Below are 20,305 nucleotides of genomic sequence, written 5' to 3'. Positions count from 1 at the left end.
TTGTTTTGGAAATTTTTTCTTTTCATAAAAATGTTTTATGTTGACAAGTAATGGGTTTATTTTTAAACAATAACATTTTATAAATTTATTTCTAGTATGGTAAATATTGGTAGATATAACCTACATAAACAAAAGTTCTTTGGGATCTGTGTTAATTTTTAAGAGTGTGATGGGTCCTGAAACTAAAAAGTTTGAGGACCTCTGTTGTAGAGAAAGGCTATTGATTTTAACAGGTTGACTTTACAACCTTACTGAACTTTTGTATCTAGTAGGCTCTATCTAGATCCTGTAGAATATTCTAAGGAGATGATCATTTCATCTGCAAACAATGATGGTTTTATCTCCTCTCTTTCCATTCTTTTGATTCACCTTTTTTTCGTTTCTTTTATGTAGAGTCTGAGACTCTCAGTACTGTGAAAAATGAAAGTGTATGTACTTGTCTTGTTCCTAATCCTAGAGAATGCCTTTAAACTTTCTTCATTAAATATTCACTGTAGGTCTTTTCCTATATGGATTTTATAAAGCTAAGGAAGTCTATCTAGGCTAACAGTCTATTTTTTTTTTTTTATGGCTAAGTGTTAAACTGTTTCACCCTTTTAAAAATATCTATTGAGATCATGTGATCTTTAAGTTTTTTAGTTTTTTGATGTTGAATCACTTTTATATTCTTGGAACAAACCCCACAGATTTTGATATATTATTTTACAAATACACTGTTGGATTTTGTGAGCTAATATCATATCTAGGAATTTTGCATATATGCTTAAATGAAATGGACCTATAATAATTCTTTTTAAAAAAATTTATTTATTTTTGGCTGTGTTGGGTCTTCGTTGCTGCATGCGGGCTTTCTCTAGTTGCGGCGACTGGGGGCTACGCTTCGCTGCGGCACACAGGCTTTTCACTGCCGTGGCTTCTCTTGTTGCAGAGCACGGGCTCTAGGCGCGTGGGCTTCAGTAGTGTGGCACACAGGCTCAGTAGTTGTGGCTTGCGGGATTAGTTGCTCTGTGGCATGTGGGATTTTCCCAGACCAGGGCTTGAACCCATGTCCCCTGCATTGGCAGGTGGATTCTTAACCACTGTGCCACTAGGGAAGCCCTATTTCTCTCTTATTCTATTGTCTTTATCAGGTTTGGGAATCAAGATTATACTTGCTTCATGAAATGAACTCCCCTCACTTCCCATTTTATTGAACCTATTTTGGATAGGAATTATTTGTTCCTTAAAACTTTGGTAGAATTTACCTCCTAAAACAACTGGGTTTAGGAATTTGGGGATGGGAGATCTTTGACAACTATTTCAATTTCTTTAAAATTTATTGGCCTATTTGAGTTTTGTTTTTTGTGCTGACTTTACCAATACGCAGTTTTTTGAGACTTTCAATTTTGTATTGGTTCACAATACTCTTCTACTATTTTGTTTTGTGTCTCTAGTTACTTTTTCTCTTTCATGCTATATTTATCTGCATCTTTTTCTTAACCAGTCTGATGGAAGTCTGTCTTACTCTATTTCTATTCTCCATATCACGTAGCTTTCCTTTTGTATTGTCTACTTATTTCTCCTTTCCTGCAGCCCCCATTCTGATCTCCTAGGTCACTAACAAGTTCTTCAGCTATATTCATCCTGTATCCTGTTTTTCTTACAACCGTATTATTTTCATACCCAATATTTCCACTTGGTTTTTCATGACTTCTTGTCCCTGCATCAAGAAGGGACAAGCTAGCATCTTCCTGTATCATCTTGAGAGTATTATGCTCAATTTAAATTCTTGCTCCATCAGTTCCAGGTGGTACATACCACCTATCGTCTTTACTAAGAGCTGCACTCCTTAGGAGTCTAGTAATTTTAGTTTGAGAGCTCACGATCATTTGGAGGTACAGAGAATGGGATGATGGGCAGGCTTGTGTCCTTTGCAGGGACTTCAAAAAGACAGAAGCTTAAGCTTTGGAGCAGAGAGTTCCAGGCAACACAGAACCAACACCGATAATTTCCTTTTCCTACTAAGTCATTAGGCAACTCCTGTGGACAGGGATTCACCATTAATTTGTTAGATTCAAAGCAACAGCACTTGGTCAACAGTCCTGTAATTCACCAGGCTACAGGGTTTGGATGTAGAGGAGTGAAGGGATGAGCGGGAGTGGCTCAGCCCTTTCCTGTTTTCATCAACATCTCACTGCAGCACAGGTGAGGCCCTGTTTTGATAATACCACAGACACTGACCACCTGACCTACTGCTACCAATTCCAATGACAAAAGATAAGGAGTTGGACATCTCAAGGCAATGTAGTGGGCAGGCAGGAGCAGAGTTTAAAAGTTTTCCTCCCTTCCGCTCTCCTTCTGACCAGCCATGCTCCAGGCTAGTGTAACTAACTCCCCACCAGACAGACTGGTGAGATTGGAAGCCAAACTTCTTTGGGCAAAGTGGAGTGAAGGTGAGTAAAACGAAGGTGAGAGTATAGCCTGCTTTTTGGATGGCAGCTGAAAGGCGGCGTAGAGCTCAGGATAAGGCATTATTTAGGGAGATACCATGATTATAAATGGAAGGGAAATATGTAAAAGAAGACAGAGGTACAAGCCACAGGAGAAAAAGGAGATATATAATGGAGTAAAATACATCCGGAAAGAGGTAAGTGGAATTGGGGTCAATATGATAGGTGCACAAGTTGGCCTTGAAGGGGAAGATACCTCATCCCCTGATGATGCAGAAGAGAAGACACAGGTGAGTATAGATAACAGGAAGTTTGCAAGTACAGAGCTGGAAAGCTGAGGTTTACTATGCACTTTACAAGATCGAAAGGAAGTGTCTGCCCTTAAATAACCTTTAACTTAGGTGTCATTTAAACTTAAGATCAAGTTCCTATTATAGCCTGATCCGGAAAGAGAACATTGTTCAAGATTGAATCAAGTTTTCATTTTTTTATATGTGGAATTAGCTACGACTGTCTCTGATTGAGCTTGTCCTTATCTATTGTAATTCACACTCAAAATAGAATGAAATAAAAAAGGAGAGAAAGGATGGATGACTCATTGACAAAGAGACTGTGGATCAAGGAAAAGTTCTGCTCATTTGGGCCACAAAAGACCTCATGGCATTACAAATCATTCGGCACTGGTAATATTAACCCCAATATAAGGGACAGAAGGCCAAAAGCAGAGGGCAGCAGCACAGAAGGCCAACAGTTGTTTTAGACAGAGTAACATACACTAACGCTTTCCAGAATTAAATGAAGATGAGTCAGGAAGGATGTTAGAGGAATGCAGACCCAGAACTAATTTTAGAGGAGAGAGACCTAAGTGTCCTTGAACGTCTCCATGCTTTGGAGTTGACAGAACCCTTGTCCTTTGGTCACTAAAGCTGTGGGTAAACAGTGGGTGCAGAGGTCCCAGGAGTGTTGAAAGCACTGCCATTGGGTTGCCACTGGTGTACAAGGGTGCACCTCGTCTTTTCATTTGACTTTTCACTTAGTTGGTTAGTGACCTGAGTTATGCCGAGAGCTACTGAGCAACTGCACCACACTCTTGTCCTCTGTCCTAAGCTGACAGAAGGTACACACAGAGCTTGAAAGCTCTGCCAGACATAAGCAAATCATGCCTTTACTTGCCTCTTCTAATAATAATCCCTGCAACTCCTGCTTGTTATGTTTCCAAACCAGCTTTGGATACATGGGGATGAAGCTGTCAACATTGTCATGAGCTGACTAATTGACATGAACACAAATTATATAGTGCAGGGTTCTTATCTTGAGGGGCTAGCGAGTTGGTGGGAGAGAAGTTGGGGCAAACGTACTAGAAATCCTCATCCAGATCAGATGTGGAAATAGCCAAAGTGAATTCGTATTACTTACGTAGTACTTAAAAGAGAATATGGTTTTAATATTTTCTGGCACATACATTATATAGAATAAGGCTAATGGTGTGGCAAGGAGATGTGAAAGACATCTTATTCAATATATTGACAAGAACATGCTGATAAAAATAGTTTAAAATTAGCATTTCAATTGTATCATACTCGGTGATAGAATCAAAGTAACTTATGGTTATCAGAAAACAATGATCTTCTTAGGTAATTTAAATAGTTCATTGACCATCTGAAAAATGCTCACAGCTTTTCTCTCTATATAGTGCAAAAATAAATTTTAATTTGATCCTATCCAGGTAATCACAGATGCTAAATCAGGGTAGCTCAAGCAATGAGTTTTTACTGTATATACACATATTGCCTTACAAACTAAAAAAAAAAAAAACTTTACAGATTTATATGATTTTCTCAAATATTTTAAATAAAAAGACAATAGGTCCTTCTCTTTGTTTTAGAGCCGGAAATCGTATCTATCAATTTGTCTCTAAATCATCAGGTGAAATCATCAGAAGCAGAAATGGTCACAGAGGTTTTACTTTCAGGCCTAAGTCCCAGAGTCCAAGCCACACTGTCCAAATAGGCTGGACAGAAATTCTTCAATTCTTTAATTTTGTTTTATCATTTTTAAGGTGAGGGCCCTGTTTCCTTTAGTATACAAATTACCTCCTGCAAAGTGTTGTCAGTGCTTATGGGAGTGCAAAATTTCAGGTCTATTACTTAGCTATTGTAGCCTGAATTCATGGTAACATATAATACTCAAAAAATTTAAGAATCAAATTTATAAGGAAACTCAAAAAACTTTTATGAGAGTACACTGCTAAGTTATCCTAGAAATATTAATATGAAATTATTCATTAACAAGAAGAATTTTCATCAACTGTGCAGTTTATATACTTATTTCTGTGCACACACATGTCCTTCAGTAGAACAGATTTCACTTATTTATTATTTATCGCTACACTCTGACAATGAAGTGCTAAATTAAAATGCCACCCAGATGGCAAACACATCCTAATGACGTAAGGATGGCCACAGTGCAACTTCTCCACTCAAAGAAAGCAAGCAGCGCGGCCCTCTGGGAAAGCATCTCTGTCCTGTTCAACTGAGACTTTGAAAATGAAAGCACTGGGGGTTAGACCTGGGAACCTGGCAACCAGAGGGCCCAGACAGATCATCACTGCACAAAGCCTCTGCCTGTTCATTCCATGCTACCCTTTGTTTAGGGCACCTCCATGTTTTGAGATTCACAAGAAGCTTAGGTACCAGATTTACGTAAAAGATCTCAGGTCAAGGCAAGCTCTAAGGAGTGGTCTCCCTCCTCTTTTATCGTAAGTCACAATATGTTGTGTAATCTTCAGGAGAAGACAGGGACTGTTATTTGATGTTTTATAGTTGTTCTTGTCCATAAAAAATTCCGTGAATTAAAGAATGGATTCTTCTTTAAAAGTGACAGCTAATTTGCATCAACAAGGTATGTGATTTAAGAAAAACACAATGAGAAAAATAAAGTTTCAGTATCATTTTGAAGCTTGGATTATAAATAAAAATGATCTTGGGGCTTCCCTGGTGGCACAGTGGTTGAGAATCTGCCTGCCGATGCAGGGGACACGGGTTCGAGCCCTGGTCTGGGAAGATCTCACATGCCACGGAGCAACTGGGCCCGTGAGCCACAACTACTGAGCCTGCGCGTCTGGAGCCTGTGCTCCGCAACAAGAGAGGCCGTAATAGTGAGAGGCCCGCGCACCGCGATGAAGAGTGGCCCCCGCTCGCCGCAACTAGAAAAAGCCCTCGTACAGAAAGGAAGACCCAACACAGCTAAAAATAATAAAAAATAAATAAATTTATTTAAAAAAAAAATAATAGATTAAATCTTAAAAAAAAATGATCTTACTATTACATAAAAAGTTAGGGATAAAATTAAACCAAAGAAGAAAACTAGCTGATTTCACAACAGTGTAAATCTCAAACTTTTCTTAAAATTAAAAAAAAAAATCGATTTCTAGAAGTTTCAAGTTCTTAAAATGGACTATCTGTTCTCATAAAACACATGCGAATAATTCCCAAGAAGGAAAGAAGGCATTTAGAGAGAGGTCATCTGTTTCATTTCATCTATCACAGAGCTGTAACATTCCTTTACTCTGCAAATTTGTGCTGCCAATGGAGAATCTGAAGAATTCCCAAGGTGGGACAAGAACTTTGAGTCAAACTGAGCAACGCGCTGCATTTCAGAAACAACTGAAACAGTTTAGATTATTAACTATTATCAATACAACTGCTGTCTGTAACTTCTGGCTTCTGTGATCCAGAGTTAATGCCTCCTCACTCCCACCCTACACCATTATAAAGGGCATGAAATTCTGGTTTAATTTTTCCAACCTTGTTATTTTTTAGTGGTCAGTGTTTGCTCTATATTGTTAATTATTCAGTGATTGGTTTGAATGATCTATTGCAAGCCAGCCTGCCAGCTTACAGATGTTCTCTCTGCTGTGAACAGCCTGATCACTCTTTGGGCCATTAACTCAATCGTTTATTCAATAAAGTATTTATCGAGTAACACCGCACCAGGCACTTTTCTTGGCACTGGAGATACAGCAGTTTTGAAATACATAAGCCCTGCCCTTGTGGGGCTAACATTCTAGGACAATAGTTGGATGAAAGAACTATCTTATGTGTCAGATCAAATGGGCTATGGAGAAAAATAAAGCAGGGAAAGGGAAGAGACATTCGGGGTGGGGGAGGCTGCACATTTTAATCACGTTCAATACCCAACACTTAACATGTGTCCGGGAAAATAGAGAGAGTCAGTTTCTGGAGTTCAGCTCTTAGCCTTCCAACCAGACACCTGTGTCGTCCAATTCAGCAGCCACTAGCCACATGTGGTGGATGAGTATTTGAAATGGGGCTACTTCTAATGGAGATGTGCTGCGAGAGGGAGATGCCCATTGGATTTCAAAGACATAGGAAAAAAATAATGTAAAACATCTCAATAGTTGTGTATACTGAATACATTTTAAAATGATGATATTTGGGGTATATTGGGTTAAATAAGCTATATGCATAAAATTAATTTCACCTATTTCTTTTTACCTCTTTAATGTGACTACAAATTTTTTTTAAGTTACATATATGGCTTTCATCATATTTCTATGTGCAGCACTGTTCCAGACTCCTTTTTAAATGTCTGTGAATTTTAACTGAGTGCAAATTGAACTATGCAAGCTTGCCAAGAATGGGGAGGAAGGAACACCTAGGAAAATAAGAAGATATCTTAATGGGTAGACAGTGGGTTCTCATCTCCCACTTACTAGCTATGTGACCAGAGACTGGCTGGTAGATAATAACCTCTCTGCTTCGGGTTACTAAAAAAGGAATAATAATAGTAGTATTCAGTGTAAAGGCTTGTTGTAAAGAATAAATAGATACATGTAAAGTGCTTAGAATAGTGCCTGGCATGTAAGTGTTTGCTCCTATTATTAAATAAATATTATTTTTGGAAAAAGAGACCCTACCAATATTAACCCTTGGCTTTTGTGATGTGTGTGAGGGGTTTATCAGAAAATGCCATGACTTTGGATCAGACAGCCTTGGAGGCAGGGCAGCCAGGGGGAGAGCATGGAGAGGCCTCTGGTGTCTGAGGAACATGGGTGCGAATCTCAGGTCTGCTGAATTTTAATAGCAGCACAACCTTGTGCCAGTTACCGCCTTTTTCTGAAGTCTTAGTTACCTCTTCTGTAAAATATCTGTTTTTTGTTTGTTTGTTTTGTTTTTTATTTTATTTTATTTTTTAACATCTTTATTGGAGTATAATTGCTTTACAATGGTGTGTTAGTTTCTGCTTTATAACAAAGTGAATCAGTTATACATATACATATGTTCCCATATCTCTTCCCTCTTGCATCTCCCTCCCTCCCACCCTCCCTATCCCCCGCCTCTAGGTGGTGACAAAGCACAGAGCTGATCTCCCTGTGCTATGCAGTTGCTTCCCACTGGCTATCTATTTTACATTTGGTAGTGTATATATGTCCATGCCACTCTCTCACTTTGTCACATCTTATCCTTCCCCCTTCCCATATCCTCAAGTCCATTCTCTAGTAGGTCTGTGTCTTTGAAGAGTTGTTTAAGGAACTACTGAAGCAGTGCAAATGAAAAACCTCTGGAGCAACAGGCAGGTCAATAGACAACAACATGATGACAAACCTTGAGCTAAATTTTACTCTTCTCTATGTGGAACAAACTAACTGAGGATATTGATTATAATGCTCAAGAGAGTACTGTTTCAAAGTCTTATCAAGCATTTAAGCTCTTACACATGCAACTGATACTCTCATTTTTACTCACTTTTAAAAGCACCTCCAAGAACATTCACTAGGTAACCCTGTTAACTGGCAACCAAATACAACTAAAGGAATATAACTACATTTCTTAAAAACCTCTCTTCTGTTACTTCAGAACAGTCTTCAATGGAGGGTAGCTTTCCCTTCGATTCACTTAAATTACTGAGGCTATACTGATTTTTTTCTCTTTTCTATACAAGCATTTGACTTTTAAAAAGTATTTTTCCCAGAGTCTGCAGCCTAGACAGTTGAGCAATGGTACGGTGTTAAACACAAGTGAAGGGAAGACTTTCGTCTGGTTGGAAGTGCTGTACACAGCAGACAGCAACTGTCACAAGCAGGGCAACTGCCTCCACTCCATCCTCGTCATGGCGTGTGGTGACCCCTTCCTATTTCACAGGGGCAGGAGCGTCGTCTCTGTAGGCTGGGGATCAGGACACCTGACTCCAGTCCCAGCTGGCTGACTTATTTACTCTATGGCAAGTGGGAAAACCACTAACAACCCTAGACTTCTTGTCTGAAAATTATATAAAAACTATTTTTACCACAGAAATGTGGGAGATAAGATGCTATACGAGGTTTTGAAAAAGTCTGTTAAAGATCATGGGACTGCTGCTATCACAGTGGGCTGTCATAAGAGGGGATGGTAATATTTTTTTCTAATTCATCTTTTCTAAAGTGCACTTCAGCGATCAGTGTAGGTGTGTTCTTTCCCCTTTTCCTGGCTCTGAGTGTTTTGTTCCTGACACATTCTGAGGTCAAATACTGGAAAAGAAGTGAAGGTCGGAAAAAAGAAATAGCATCCTTAATGGAAGACTTCAGTTAAAAACAACCCAAGCAAACTTGTCTATAAGACTGCATGCAAAATTTGACTAAGATGAGAAAACTCGGATTAGAAAGGTTCATCACTTGTCTCTCATGCCACTGATTTCAAATGGAACTTAACTAATGGACCGACCTCTTGTCTCTCTCCAACTACTAAGTACCTACTTTGTGTCATGGGCACAGTGCTGGGTGCTGGAGATACAACAGTGAACAAGTTCAGTAGAGACCCTGCCTGCAAGAGGCTGAAGCAGAGATGGACAGGATGAATACATAATGGCCCATTAATTAAATTAATTACAACTGTGAGAAGTGGCGTGCGCGTGCACACACACAAAAGTAACAAAATCTTTAAAAACTCAAAAGACCCAGAGAAGAACTCTTTCCTAGCAATTTCTTGAGAATGGGATTTTATAACCTCTGCTCATTCCTATGATTAACAACTTTCAAAGTTAAGAGCTGCTTATTTTTTACTTAATAGCATTTATGCATTTTTACTCTCAGGTTATCTTCCAAGGGTGATAAAAGAAAGATGGTCCTCTTTTCTAGTTGTTAAGAGTCCTTCAAATATTGGCAACAGCTTCCAAATAAGATTAGTGTACGTGGTTAAAACCTAATGCATAACATTAATACAGCCTCAGGTGTTTTGCTTTGAATTCATATCAAAAAAACATTGCTGAACTTTTGCAGAGATAAATGGCCTATATTTTCCCTACAAAGCATTAGCAACAGTTCCAATAAAATCAAAGTCTTTTCAGTATCTTAGTCAAAGTGATCTAACAGGAGCCCTGAAAAGGAAAGAGCTATTCATCCATATCAAAACACAACACCGCCACATTAGAAATAATGGCACATGCATGCACAAACATTAATTACCTGTTTCCTTTTCTGCTGGGCCTAAAACATAAGAGAAGAGAATTTAGGAGAAAAACAAACTCTACCCGTGTTGCTCACTCACGCAACGTAAAAGACCAATCAAGCAAAGAAAAGTAGCCCATTTCCTATTTCTAACTTAAAGTCAACTTTGTTCTTGGTCTGAGCCTGAGCATAAAACAAAGCACTTCATTTTTTAAGATACAAAAAAAGGGGGAGAAGGTAGAAAATGAAAAGGATAAAAGTTTTTCTTATCTAATAAGTATATATTTTATTTTTTTTTGAAAAGAGACTGCTCAGCAGTCCTACCTGACTAGATTTCTAGTATCCTTTTTCTAGAATGTTCTCACACTGGACTCGAGATAAGAGAGGGGGTGACTCCAGAAAGGAAGAGGTGGGAGAGTTCCCTGCTCACTCTCCATTGGGTCCTCTTTTAGGCTTTTCTCTAACACAGACTTGTTTTTGTGTGTGATCCAGAAGAATAACTATTCCTTTCTGATCACCATTGTTAACGTGTTTATCTAGCTGATTAATGAGAGGAGCCCATGGCTGTGTACAAATAAAAGAAACTTCGTCATTTGTCCATATTAAAATGGATTCTACAACTAGAAAATAAATACAGAGATAAAACAAAAAGTATACTGCATATCTTTTCAGTATTGTTGGATAAGGTAATGGTCAAAAATAACTAAAATAGTTAAGACCAAAAGGATTCTCATAGTTTTTTGGACAGCATTCATAATATTTAGATAAAACAATATTGTGTTTACTCAGGTTCAGGTTGTCTACAATTTTTTTCTCTTTGCCAGATTTGAAAGGTTTTAATATGTCTATTTTTATATCAATTCTTTCAATCCGTGATCGCAATACCCAATATTCCCAAAACATGAAAATTGTTTGAAGGAGTATTCAAAATGTGAAAACCAATCTGTTTATCTTCCACTTTCCCCAAATGACCTAATATTCATTGCTTCTGCTTTAACACAACATGATATCATAATTAATGATGTTAAACTGGTATCTAAGGAGGTTTCATGTTGTTACTCTCGTGATATAATATTGGTTGCCATAGTGATGGGATGGCTTTTTTGTTAATCACTCAGGAGGCTGGTTATCACGTGCTTGTTAGAAAGCTTGATCAGATTTGGAGAGAAAAAAGGATATAACACAGCCAATTATAATCATCTTTTTCATTGTCCCAATTTTGATGAATCTATCATAGTATCAACTAATTAATAAATTTATAATTCATTAAATACAATTTTATATTAAAAGTTACTAAATTTTTTCTAACAGATGATTTACTTTTTATTTTTAGAGATAAGTATTTAACACTATAAACTTTTTTCATCCCTAAGTTAATGCTACATGTATTACACAAGCTAGTTTTATGATAATTAAAGAACCTGAGGTCATTTCTATTACTTTTAATTATATCAAAGGATTGTCAGATAAAAGCTGATGTGTGACTTTGCCACAAATTTCAATCTATGTATTTATAAGTTATCTTAAACCTTAAATGAATAAAATGAATAATTATCCTTAATGAATAAAACCTGAAGAAAGAGAAAAAATGCACAGTCTTCTCAAGAGATCTAATCTTACAAATGCATCAATATATTGTAAGCAATTAAAAGTTGCAGGAAATTCTGTCAGTTTATTTCAGCCCTCACGATAATCAACAAGTTTCCTCTTTCTCTGAGAGATGCTACAGAACCAAAAATAAAACTAAATAATACTACACTGTTACTGATCAGGGGAGAATACACTGCCCATAGTTTAAATGTTAGACATACTTACTGTAATGTCAAAAAATAAAACCCATGAAAACACGTTTTGGTTTCTTCAAAACTCAAAATAAGAACAAAGGACAACTTAAGCATGAATCCTGGGTCTTTCATTCAAGCAGAGTCCCAGGAGGCATATTAAGGCAATGAATAGGAAAAAGCTCTTCAGTTCACCAGCTGAGATTTTAATGAGACATTTCCCTTTGCCATGGCACAGGTTTGTTCAAGAAAGGAAAGGACTTCTCACAGAAAATGCAGTTAATAGGCATTGTTGGCTCTCACTGCCATTTGGGCAATTGCTCACTGCACTGACCTTCTATCTTGGCATATTCTGTGAGTCTCATGTAATTGATCAAGGCAGCTTTCTCAAGACATTTTCTGACCACTTTTTTCACCTCTTCTGCTGGTATGGGAGTGGCAATATCTTTCATTAAAACCTAGAGAGAGAAAGAGAGAGAGAGAGAGAGAGACGGCATAACATACTAAGAAACTAGTACACAAATTGCCCTTAGACCTATTGGTAGGAAGGGGTCCTAGGTAACACTGGGGGAGGTGATGAGTCAGCACTTCACAGCCGGGAAGTAATCTCTCCCAGTCTTGGCTCCACCTGTCAAAGCCTCATTTATGCACATCAAAACCTCCCTTGCCCAAGCCACCATTCAGTGTGACTGTCACTCTTCCTCCAGGGACCCACAACGCCACTAGAGCAGCTGTTTCAAAGGAGGATTACAGTCCTTGGGATACTTTGTAATAAAGTTTACCTTGCATATTCCTGATTTAAAAGCTTTAAATCTTTTGAGCAATCTATATGAAAACATAAATTCCATTAAAATAAGCATCATTTATGGGCTTTATAAAAATCAAGACCCCTAGTCTCACTAATTACACTTTAGTTATTTTGATCTGCTGGGGATGGGGGGAACTTCTTTATCTTAGTGAAATGAATGCAGTATCAAATGTTAAAACACAAGGAAAACTTTCTGAAATTAAAAAAAAAACCAACTGATTATTTTCTGTTGGGTTCCTAAATTGTGTTTTTGGATTTTTCACTTAAAAGTGTTACTATCGGCAAATGGAAAATAAAATTGTATCCAGAATTCAAAATATAATGTATTTAAGTACTTTTATAGTGACTCATTGATAATTTTCCTTAAAACTTTCCTAGTGATAAAACTGCTCACAGTAAGTTTTGATTATACAATTAGTCAAATGCTATTTTCCATATAATTAATGTGGTTTTCCGTGCTTCGCTTACATTCAAATTCTACAATATACAGGTATAGGAAAATCTAACATAAAGAAGACAATACTTTTGTAAGTGTTCTGACTATCTTATTAGTCTTTTACTTTGAAAGAAATATTGAAAGAACATGAAGACATCCATTTCATGGTTTGTTACTTCATTCTATTTCGATCAGCCTCGGCACTACGGATTTTATAATCTCAAATTCATTCAATCATTCTAGCATTGGTGATCCTTGATGACATATTTTCATTTTGTCAGACAAGGTTTCCTTCTGAAAACAGCAAACTTTATCACTTAAAAATTTCCTCCCCTATCAAATTAAATTTTTCTTCATATTTTCACATTAAAAATCTTTAACACACTGATGTATATTTGGCACTTTAATTAGAACTGCACATTAGACTCTTTATTGCCAGAAAAATCCTTCTGTTCAGAGTAAAAAAATATAAGCATTAACAGGCACTATTATTTTTAAGGTGATTATTACTGAAATTTAAATTTAAGATTAATTTTACTATTAAGCTTTCCCATGGTGCCAAACTTTCAAATAATAGAAATAGCTGTTAAAATTAGAATGTCTATATCTATTACAGAGGTGAGTCTAGGGTTGAAATCAGGCAATATTTCACAGTATCTAGGAGCTGGACACTTCATTTGAAGTGTGTGTGGGGAAACTAAATCCCCTTTCCTGGAGAAGCGCAGATAAAGGGCTAGCAAGTGCAAAAAGGGAGACACACAATTTGTGTTTTATGCTTCCGCCCCAAGTTCTTCCAAGACACCGTTTGTATCAAGAATTCACATGTAGATTTTATTTTTCTAAGATTTCAGTAAGTACAGAGACATGAAAATGAAGAAATAGCCCTTACCATTTCTCTTTCAATTCAGCAAGAGACATGATTAGTTACTGTAACTGGAATAAAGGTCACTGTTCATCCTGCCACCTGTCAGTACAGGGCACGAGGGCATCTCTTCTGTTACTAACTCTTCCCTGCTGGGGGGAGGATGGGAGCTCTGCCATGGAAACCAGCACATAGAGAGGCTGTACTAGGTACCCAGGATGGGATGCCGTTCCAAAAAGCAAAGCTGCCTTTGAGGAGTTTTATCTCATTGATGATACCTTAATGGATAGGATGAAATGAAAACTCTGAAAAGCCTGAGTTACATGCAGCTTTTAATATTATAAAAATGCTAATGAAACAGATAATTATGACAATAATATTTCTATCACACAATTCACAGTAATCAAGGATAAGACAGGGATATATAGATAAAACCAATCTATAATCCAAAGATCTCACTTTAGTCATCAGTTCTAGCCCTCCTCTCCCAAATCCTTAAATCACTGAACAGTGTCTCCCCGTTTTGCTTTTCAGAGGTGCGAATAAATAATATATTATCTGGAATTCCTAGGGCAGAAAAATCAACAAGAGCAAGTGCTTAAAGTCAACAAATCAGGACCGAAATAATCAAATCAAGAGATAGAGATGATCCCTAGATATTCTTTTTAATACAGATAAAGAATAAAACTTGTTCACATTACTTAAGCTGTTAGCTTCCAACTAGCACATGAATAGTTTTATAGACAGGTGAAAGGATACTTCCCTTTTTTTTTTATTGGGGTATAGTTTGGGGTAGAGTTGCTTTACAATGTCGTATTAGTTTCTGCTGTACAACGACGTGAAACAGCTATATGTATACATATATCCCCTCCCTCTTGGACCTCCCTCCCACCCCCCTCCCTTTACACCTAATCTGCCACAAAAACAGCAGTGGAGAATAGACTTTCATTAATAAATGATTTTTAGCGTGGGTATAACACCTTATTTGCTATTTACTTTTTGTATATTTCTATAATTTCATGACTTCTATTAATTATCAATTTCTGTAATTCATGAATTCTTTCAAAGTAACACAAATTGAACTGAAATAAATTGAGATAAACTTAGAATGAAAGAAATGATATGTTTGTGAATATTAAATGTTAAACTCTTATAGGTATGAGGGATATGACAGACAGAAGTACAAATAAGTCGGGGGGATAATAAAAGACAACTGTAAAGTCTGAAAAACAGATAACTGTACTTATCTGAAATAAGGAGGGGAAAAAAAGAGGTGGGAAAAATGGATACTACCAAAAAGAAGATAACTTTAACCCTAACTCAGCATAGGATGGCAGTGGTAGGCTTCAGAAAGGCTTTGGAGAGGAAAAGCAGGATATAGAAGAATTTGAATGTAGCAAGAAAAAGTGAGAGACTGATGAAATGCAACAGACCCAGGTGATATCACACTCATGAGGAATGGGACCATCTGCCTAGTTCAACACTAAAATACACAGCCACTGAGAATGCAAATAGTACTTACAAAGTAATGTTCAAACATACCCTTTCAAGTAGTGAAAGTGTAGCTTTCAGTGCACCTTCAGGTCGTCCAAAGGGAAAACAGTATCTTTAAAAAAGAAAAAAAGAAAAAAAAAAAAAGGAGGAACAAAAAAGTCAAACATTTAATATCCAAGACTGCTAAATAATTCCCTCTTCTATAACTTGGTGTTATTGGAGAACATTTGTAAAAAGTGGTTAAAAGGGCATCGACCCATGCAGGAAAGTTTTAAATGCTGAAATATACCTAGTCCCATGATTTAAATTTCTTAAACAGTAAAGGTATAAACTGTGATGAAAAAGGCTCTCAAGTTTCGATGATACATGTACAAAAATACAGTAATCAAAAAGGAATCTCTAGGGTCCTATACGTAAAGAGAAACTTAAAATGCATTTCCTACTAATTTCTTGTTTAAGGTGTTGTTATTCAAGCTCTATGATAAAATGAAATGACTCCCCCCGTTTCCTCCTTTATTTATGTGTGATTTAAGATGGAAACACACACTGCATACATAACTTCTAGGAGAAACAAGGTTCCGGCTCCCCCCTTGTCCTTACATTTGCCTGTCTCTGCTGGTGTCTAGCTCTCCAACCTCCCCATCCCCCCACATAAACCTTCTGCAGCTCTACTGCCCGCAGTCATTTATCCAAAGTATTTCTAGTCCCATGTATTCCTAACACACAGCAACAACTGGAGGGCAGGTATTCTGAAATTAGGGTCAGAGCTGGGAGGATGAGTGGGCCCCTCACAAGTTAGCTGCCACATGGTGGTGACAGGTTTACTGCTCTTTAGAGGAGGGTCCCCCTTCAGGTCACTTTCCACTTAGAGAGTACAGAATGCCAGGGCCACTTCATCCTGCGGGTGCACCTCGCTTGTTCAACCAGGTTCAGCAAAGCCTCCCTGACCGCTGCCTCAGCCCCAAGATCAAGTGCTACACAGGCAGCTGGGCCATCGTGGACTGCCATTTTGCTCTTAGACACCTTCAAACTAATAACTTGAAAAGTTTACTTATTTCCATGTCTTTTGCCATTATCCAAGGACTAAGTAGACATATTTTCTAAGACATAATTACAAAGAAATTCTTTTTTTCCGCACTGTAATTTGAAGAGGTCTCCCTCAAAAGCACATATAGTTTAAGCTCAAGTTCTTTTATAGGACCAGATTTTAAAGAGAAACTTTACTGGACCTAATTTTAAAGAGAAAGAGGAAGATTGATTCCTCACAAAGCAGTAGTTGAATTTATATTCGGTTTAGCTTTTAGTTTCGTGAAACTTCCATTCACGTCAGATAAATGCAAATAAGTGTCATATAAATCTAGCCACTCACATGTTTCTTCAGAGTACTGTTTACCATTTCATTTACTGTTAAAATTTTCCTTCACTTAATCTTGCCTCTATGCCTCCTCCCCCCTACTACCTCCCCCGCCCATACATAAAAAACCATGACCAATTTATTTTGATAAGAGTTTTTCCTGCACAGTGGTGCTTTTTAGAGCATTAGCAAATTAGTAAAGTAGCTTTAGTCATTCTGTATACCATAAACCTTAATCCACGTTTAAATAAAACACAAATTGGGTTCTTGTAGTCCCCTCCTCCTGCTTAAATCTTTTCAGTGTTTCTGCATAATCCATCCATTGTCTTTCCTATTGTTTATTTCCATTAACCTATGGGTGACACATTTTATGAATGGAATGTTACTGATCCCCAGATTACATTTAGCATTTCAGGGCTCTGAGGTCCCACTGGGTATGCTCTGAATTAGCATTAGCTGCCCGTGATGTGTAAATAATTCAACACATTTACAGAGTACAAGTAATCCTGAATCAATAAAATACAGAAAATAACTACACAGAAGCTTAATTAATCTTCACAAAACAAGTTTTAAAAGAAGGGAATCATTTTGTTCTGCCTTGCAAGATAAATATTTTGGGTTTTTACCACTTTGATAGCTCTGTAATAGCTAAGCAAAGTGAAAAACACTCAATTAACAAATAAAATTCAACCAAGTTAAATACCTAATCTGAATAAGTCAAAGTCAGGCTGATTTTCACTTTAGTCAACTAATTACACAGATAAATGAGCCGGCATAGACCTGTCCAATGATTAAACTGGTTTTCTTTGAATTTTAAATTAAAATTTTAAATACAGTATCTGTTTTTATCAAAGTTATATATGCACATAGCCTGAAAGGAAACTTTTCCTAAGGGGATTTTTATGAAAAACGTAAATCCTTTATGTCAGTTCTACCCCCATTTCCCAAGTAATTTCTCGAGAAAAAAATGTTTTTAACTTTTAGCTGATTCTTTTGGTATTTAAATGTCATATCCCTAACCTACATGGTAATACTTCAAATTCTTAGTTTTCCAGTTTTAGATATTATCCTACTAACTTCCCACTATGGAAGAGAAGTTCTTAGCTTTTTTAAAAAAATAGATTTAGAGGTGTAAGTGGCATACAGTGAACTACACATATTTAAAGTATACAATTTGATAAGTTTTGACATATGTATACACCTGTGAAACCATCACTACAATCAAGGCAATATATATATTCATGCCCCTCAAATGATTCCTCCCGACTCGTGGGGCCCAGGCAACTACTGATTTACTGTCATTTAGATTAGTTTGTATTTTCTATAATTTCATGTAAGAGGAATCATACAGTATTGAACTATTTTGGGTCTGATTTCTCTCAGCATAGCTGTTTTTATATTCTTTCAAGCTATTGCAATGTATCCCTTTTCGTTTCTCAGAAGTATTCTAATACATTTTTTATCCATTCCTGTTGATGGTCATCTGACTTGTCTTCATATTTGGGCTATTATGAATAATGCTGGTATAAATATTCATATTAAAGTCTTTGTGTGGATATATGCTTCCATTTCTCTTGGGGAAATACCTAAGAGTGGAACAGTTGGGTCATACGTTAGGTGTTTAAATTTTTAAAAACTGCAAACTATTTTACAAAATGAGTTGTACCATTTTCCATTCCTATCAATCACTGTGGCTTTAGTTTATATTTCCCTAAAGAGTAATGATGTTGAGCATCTTTTCATATGCCTTTTCACCATCACATATCTTTAGTGAAATACCTGTCAAAACAACTTTTTATTGGGCTGTTTTATTTCTTATTGTTTTAAGAGTTATTTATAGGGAGTTCCCTGGTGGCCTATTGGTTAGGATTCTGGGCTTTAACTGCTGCGGCCCAGGTTCAATCCCTGGTCGGGGACCTGAGATCCTGCAAGTTATGCAGTGTGGCCAAAAAAATAAATAAATAAATTTATATATTCTAGATAGAAGTCTTTTGTGGGATATGTATGGTGAAAATATTTTCTCCCATTCTGAGATTCCCTTATAATGTCTTTGGAAGATCAAAAGTTCTTAATGTTGATGAAGTTCGAGGTAATATTTTTCCATTTATGAATCATGATTTTGGTGTTTTATTTAAGCATCTGTGCTTAGTCCAAGGACACAGAGATTTTCTGTTTTCTATGTCTATCCATCTTGAGTTAAATTTTGGATCAGGTGTGAGGTATGGATCCAGGTTTTTATTTTACATTTGGATATCCAATAGTTCCAGCACTACTTGTTGAATAAAGTATATTTTGCAAATTACCTGTACATTTGTTGAAAATTAATTGACCATATGTATGTGAGTCTATTACTGGACTCTCTATACTACACTACCTTGATTATTGATTTTTGAGTAGATAGCCTTGCCTTGTTTTTGACTGTAGGTGGAAAACATTCAGTCTTTCCTACTTTATTACTATTAAGCATGATGTTAGTTGTAGGTTTTCCATGATGTCCTTAACAGGTTAAACATATGACATGTGGTAATAATAATTATTTTGATACTATTGTTTACTAATTCTATCTTCCCTGTCATTTTCACTTTTGCTTGTTTTTATTCTTTTCATTGGTCGTATTTTACTACTTCTTTGTATGCCTAGAAATTTTTGACTGGATGCTAGACATTGTTATTTTACCTTCTTGGAGGCTGAACACTTTTGTATTTCTTTAAATATTCTTGAGTTTGTTCTGGAATGCAGTTAAATTACTTGAAAATAGTTTGATTCATATGAATCTTGGTTTTAAGCCTCATTAGGAGGGACCATGACAGTGTTTATTCTAGGGCTAATTTTTTTCCACTACTGAGGCAAAACCTTCTGTATTCTACCTGATGCTCATGAATTAGGTTTCCACTCTAGATATTGAAAACTGGAATTACTCTCAGCCCTGTGTAAAGAAACCCCTGTAATCCTTTCACATAGTTCTTTGCCCAGCTTTGAATAGTTTCCTCACATCCATGCACAGATCAATACTTAGCTGAAGACTCCAGGAGGACCCTCAGCAAATATTACTTGTAGGTCTCTTTGCTCTCTCCTTTAGAACTTTGAGTTGAAAACTCTGGCTGCCTTACCCTCCATGGACTCTCAGCTCTGTCTCCTCAAGTCAGGGTGTCCACGGGGATCCAGCCAGATTCCTCCTCCCTGGACCATGATCTAGAAACACTGTGCTGTCAGTAAGCTGGGGCAATTAAAGGGCTTATCCATTGTTTTCCATCTCTCAGGAATTACTGTTATTGTCTTATGTTTAATATCTTGAAAAGCATTTTTTCCCCACATATTTTGTCTTTAAAAAATTGTTTCAGGTGGGAGGGTAAATATCATCCCATTACTCCATCTTGGACATAAGTTGCTTTTTTTTTTAAGACCACTTTCCACCACCCTAGACATAATTTCTGTTCCTCCTACCCTTAATGCAGTTACATCACTTTTGTGGGTTAGACCGAAATTCAGTATCTACATTAATTACATAAACGTCCTAGATAAATGAAATGTATCTAATATGATTACTTTCTAGTGTCACTATTTTGTTTATAATACTTTGCTATATTTGTCTTTGTTTTAATTTCTTTTTTTTATTATGTACTTAATCTAATACAATTCCAAGCTCTAACACAACTAATACAATTCCAAACTCTATTCCAAGTGGGTAAAACTTCTC

The 20,305-nt window shown here is 36.8% G+C and overlaps 1 protein-coding gene across 24 annotated transcripts in view; it reads right to left on the bottom strand.

The window, feature by feature from the left end:
- Positions 1-20,305, bottom strand: part of CADPS2 (calcium dependent secretion activator 2) — a 539,668-nt gene that overhangs the window by 114,560 nt on the left and 404,803 nt on the right. For 16 of the 24 annotated variants that reach the window (XM_036862873.1, XM_036862885.1, XM_036862874.1 and 13 more), the window contains 3 exons: positions 15,303-15,366; positions 11,989-12,112; positions 9,892-9,912 (listed from right to left, as the gene is read on the bottom strand). In XM_036862873.1, the coding sequence (XP_036718768.1) occupies positions 9,892-9,912; positions 11,989-12,112; positions 15,303-15,366 (209 nt within the window). The remainder of the gene's footprint in view (positions 1-9,891; positions 9,913-11,988; positions 12,113-15,302; positions 15,367-20,305) is intronic. The other 8 variants (XM_036862867.1, XM_036862870.1, XM_036862871.1 and 5 more) reach the window with 1 other exon arrangement.

Source organism: Balaenoptera musculus, chromosome 9, assembly GCF_009873245.2.
Source record: "Balaenoptera musculus isolate JJ_BM4_2016_0621 chromosome 9, mBalMus1.pri.v3, whole genome shotgun sequence".
Taxonomy (NCBI): Eukaryota; Metazoa; Chordata; class Mammalia; order Artiodactyla; family Balaenopteridae; genus Balaenoptera; species Balaenoptera musculus.
Note: the sequence above shows the minus strand (reverse complement) of the source record. Positions and strands in the feature narration are given on the sequence as shown.